The 5050-nt window shown below is 34.9% G+C and overlaps 1 protein-coding gene across 1 annotated transcript in view; it reads right to left on the bottom strand.

Moving 5' to 3' along the window:
* Positions 1 to 2216: 2216 nt before the first annotated feature.
* Positions 2217 to 5050, bottom strand: part of LOC106873778 (trans-1,2-dihydrobenzene-1,2-diol dehydrogenase) — a 21673-nt gene continuing 18839 nt past the window's right edge. Inside the window, exon 8 of the mRNA XM_052972254.1 lies at positions 2217 to 2721. Coding sequence (XP_052828214.1) covers positions 2618 to 2721 — 104 coding nt within the window. The 3' untranslated portion in view covers positions 2217 to 2617. The remainder of the gene's footprint in view (positions 2722 to 5050) is intronic.

Here is a 5050-nt window from a genome sequence, read left to right as displayed (position 1 = left end):
GTTACATGGTTATTTGCACTTTGTCGCCTTTTTTCCGAACTTCGCGTGGTAGAAGCACAGGTCATTTTGCTTAACCCTACTCTGTCACGGGGCCCCTAGATAATAAAAAAATGTTTGTCAGCTGCCTTTGCTAATTGCCGCAGGTCCTTGATTTCGGTCTGAGTTATGAGGGCCTGGACTTGGGGAAGCAGCTTGCAGAGGAATATTTCCTTAAACAAAAAGGAAGGTGACTCACTGGGTGGGGGTCTAACGCCAACATCCTGTCCATCAGTTCCGAAGGCTTGAAATCGCTTAATTCCTCCTCCAGTATCTTGGCTGCCGATTCTGTTCCACTGCATCGGAATGTATCCATTAGCCTATCTTTCAATATGGCGTATTTTTTCGTTGGTTGGGGCTGGTTAAAATGTCCAGCACCCTTATTGCCGTATCTTCGTCTAATGCCGCCACAACGTGCGAGTACTTTGTTTGGTCGACCGTTACCTTGTTTATATCGAATTGAACTCCCGCCTGCGCGAACCACAGTTCAACCCTCTAGCCCGCAGCGAAGTTTCTTTCTACAGTTCGTCTGCCACGAATTCTGCCCTACACCGTTAAGAATGTTATTCACCTACTACCGTAGTTGAATGATAAAATACTACAATTAGCCATCATTTTTGACGGCATAGGGCCAGTTAACAAACTATGTTATGGGAGTCCCAAATCTCAACGTTAACTTCTTTGAGATCAACAGAATAGTTATTTATATCATCGTCAAAAGAATTGTCATACAGGATAAAAAAAATAAAAAAATTCCCCACAAATGGTTTCATTACAGTTTTAACAGAAAGTTCTCCGGTAATTTTCTTTCATGTAAATAAATGTTTATGTTAATTTTAAAAATTGCAGGCAAAACCTTATAAAATGACAAAGTTCTAAAAGATGTACATGTTTATATGTTATATATGAAAATAAAAAGTGCTTGTTATCACGTAAACTAATATTTCTGGTTGTGATGTTTTGAATTAAGGTAATCGGCAGCACTGCTATGGTTTTGTCATTCACTTAATGCAAATAACCGAAAAGAGGATGAAAGTTTGTTAACATTCCTTTCATATTTTTTAGGATAATTTTTTCATTTAGAAAATAAACAAATGTTTCTTAGAAGTAACTCAATCATTAAATAATCCTTTCTACAACAGGCAGAAGACCAGAAATTTTGCGGGGATAGTGTCAGTCGACTATATCGACCTCAGTGATCAACTGGTACGTAATTTATCGACCCCAAAAGAATGAAGGGCAAAGTTGACCATGGCAGTATTTACCATCATTAAATAATGTGAAACATGTTAGACGTGGGTTATGTATGCCGAGAAAGAACGGTTAGATATGATGTAAGCTCCCCACCTAACTGCCAACTTACCGTAAGCAATTTTGAGTAAATTTGTGGTAACAGACTGTGTGATAACTTGGTTCGTTTATGATATTTTATTGGTAGTAACAATTTTGTGCTTTGCGGACTACGCTCATCCGGACCTTAACATTCGACCTCCTATCGGCAATATGGCCATATTCACGCAGGACAATGTTTTGATATATTAAAACCGAAAATAAAATATGTTTTATATGTCGGTAAATACGATAATTGAAGTAGCGAGGACTTTCTGAGCAACTCGATTAATTTCGCTTTGTATACGATTCAAACCGAATTACACATAACCCAAGAGATACACAAGACTAATCTTTCGCGCAAGATTATTGGGTACACAAAATTTGCAAAAACACTGCAATTTTGAAACATTCACAACCAACTAATTTTTAATGGTGAAACCTCAAATATTTGTAAAGGACTTCTTCAAATATGTTACTTAGGAGTCTGATTTCCAAATATTATTCTTTTCAAGTCCAGCAGCTTTAGAAGGCTGTGGTTAGTCGATTATACTTCCCTCAATACTGGTACTTTTATTATATCGATACCAAAAGAACGAAAGGCAAAGTTGACCTCAGAACGTAAAGCTTCTCGTATGCGACAATTGATATTTTCCGCCTATGCAAGTCCGGTATAAAGAGTGGATTTATGATTCATATGTTAGTTTGATGAATGCAATGCTCGAACCTCTCAGACTTTGAAACACATATGTAACCTTAGAGCCAAATATGAAAATATATTTAGTCATATGTTAGTTGTCCAGCCAAATGCTGGTTGTTGAAAATGAATGAAAGGATGGGTAAGACACCAATAGTTTTCAAAATTTTCCTTTTATTCTATTACTTTCAGGTTTTTCATCATAATCCATAATTTTCTTGCTGGCTTTCTTTCAAATAAGCATAGGCAGTTATATGTAAATTTTCTTTTATTTCTTAACCGGTTCCCTTGTGGTATTAGTCTTCCTCTTACTGTTTCTACATAAAAGTAGTTATCTTATGATATAATGATGCTTTTTTTGTTATCTACGTATAAAGACACTTGATTTCTAATACATATTCATGGTATAACAAAACATTGAAAAAACTGTAATTCTTTAACAAATTATTAACGACTGCATATAAGGCGTTGACATACAACCCGGATTATTATTGTTAGTTATACAATGTGTGATTTTCTATGAATCAGTCCTCTCTATTGGCTTTCTGCCCCTCCTTATTTTTTCTGATGATTTTCTTTAAGTTGTCGTCGAGCCTCGTCAATAATATTTATGAGCGACAGAGTATCAGAATGGGTGTGAGCGGGGCATTCAAGTTCACCTTAAAAAAAACAAAAACAAAAGAAAACGAAGAAAGATTATAAAAATATTGCAAAGGATTTTTTTTTTCGTTTCCCTTGCCTATGTGTACAAATTTTCTGCTGATACATACAAAGACGCAAAACAAACACAATTACATTCGTTGGGGGTCCCACATATACTGAATCAAAGCACATTGATTAAGTGGGATTATTTAAGGAATTACTCAACAAATATGCTTTCTAGGAGGTTTTTAAACTCTGCAAAAAAAAAAAAAAAAAGAAGACAATTCCGATTAAGTCATTTGCCTAGGGGGAACAGCTGTAAGTTTCAATTCTTATTGGAATCGTCATCAGCAATCGTATACTGTCCTTAATAGTCCTCGGGACGTTGATTTAAAATAAGCCCACTAGTCAATAATTTTAGGGCTTATGGTAAACAGGTTACACTAATTTCCACATTTTTCTTGGCAACGAGATCGAACATTGCTTAACGAGTGTGTGAATGTTTCGTTTTACTACTGTTCTATATATTACTATGCAAAAAGTCCGTATCCGTTACTTTGGTTTCAGTTTACTCCTTGACTCTGTATCAATTTCTATTGCCAAATATAATTTGTAAGAAGATACACATACATACACAGATGATGTGTTGGAGCAGCTGCATAGTAAGTATTTCCTGTAGATCAACGGTGGGACTGAACGCAACGTGGAAGGTGACCGGCAGGTTTTAGACTCGGTTATTAATCAACGAAATTAATTACTGCTCAGCGTGTTACCATCTGTGCTACCCTTACAAACCTGTTAATAACACCACAATAAATTGTGTTAAGGTAATAATAATAATAATAATAATAATAATAATAATAATAATAATAATAATAATAATAATGATAATAAATGACCTGATGTAGTACCAGGCAGTGGCTCCCATGGCTTTTATCTTAACTGATTGGAAGTGTTATCATGTACATCGTTTTTCTTGGTATAAAAGATGTGCTACAGCAAATATTCTGCTCAATACCACAGATTTATCAATTGTTTGACCTTAACCAGCTGTTTGACTTTGTCAGTTGAACATGTCCCTTAGTGGCTGACGATATGTGCATCTCTGATCACGAGCAGAAGTAGCGGGGGAGCATCATAGCCATGTGTTGAGAGGAATTCTTTGGGGTTTGGATAATTCAACTTTGGAAACCTGGGTGTTTCGTTCAACATCCTTAAACAACCCTTATTCAGGGATCTCTTGAGCGGGATGGGATACTCAACCTGAAGAAAATTCCTACTGGGCCCTACCTGCAAGGTCACACGATGTTTATCTTGATATGAGATCACCGTGTCGCGCACATATGGTTGTGATGTATGTGCCTGGTGTACACTTGAAACAACCAGCGATTGGTTGTAATAATATAATGAAGTATAGGATTGTAGATAAAAACGTTTTTTTAAAAAGAAAAATATATAGTGAAGAGAAAATAATTGGCGTCGAAAAAAGAAGATATTCCTACGGCCGTTTCAGGGATTCAATCTTCCGAGTAAAAAATGAATCATAAAATTAATTTTCAGAGAACGCCTCCTTCATCAGGGGAAAGGGATGTTTACAGTAGATATGTATGAGGTAGATGGAAGCTTTTGTGGAAGAACAGATATATCTATGAAAATGGTGGAAGTCTATACGAGGGCTGATGGGAGTAAAAATTACATTACTTAGTGTTTTTATTAAAATTTATATTTATATTGGCGATATCATGCTATAGGCAGTATGGTGTTAAGTTGTGCGGCGTAACTTAGTACGGCTATTATTGAGTACGTTTGGATTTAAAAAGTCTCATGAAAATTGAGTGATATCTGTGGTTACACGAATGACTAGCATCAGAAAACTTGTTTAATGCGGTAGAGTTATACAGGCGGAGTATAGTATATGATTCTTTTATTGCCATTCTACAACGGCCCATAATCGTGTTGTAAGGTTGGGGGCTCATCTATAATAGACCAAGACAATGTATAATTAATGTTCTGTAATTTTAAATCAAGTATGTATCAAGCTAGTGCCTGAAACGGCCGTAGGAATATTTTCTTTTTTGGACGCCTATTATTTTCTCTTCACTATATATTTTTTCTTTTTTCTTACAATCCTATACTTCATTATATTATTATTATGTTTGTATATTCATATATTTATATGTCCATATATATATTTTTAATATTCATATATTTTTATATGTATTTTTAATATATCAATGTGTTTTTGAACATTTTTTATCTTAATTAAATCCTTTCATTATGGTTTACCTCATTTGAACTTTCACCATTTCATTTATTATATATATATATATATATATATATATATAT

Source organism: Octopus bimaculoides, chromosome 13 (assembly GCF_001194135.2).
Source record: "Octopus bimaculoides isolate UCB-OBI-ISO-001 chromosome 13, ASM119413v2, whole genome shotgun sequence".
Classification (NCBI taxonomy): domain Eukaryota; kingdom Metazoa; phylum Mollusca; class Cephalopoda; order Octopoda; family Octopodidae; genus Octopus; species Octopus bimaculoides.
This window is presented reverse-complemented; position numbering and strand designations above follow the sequence as displayed.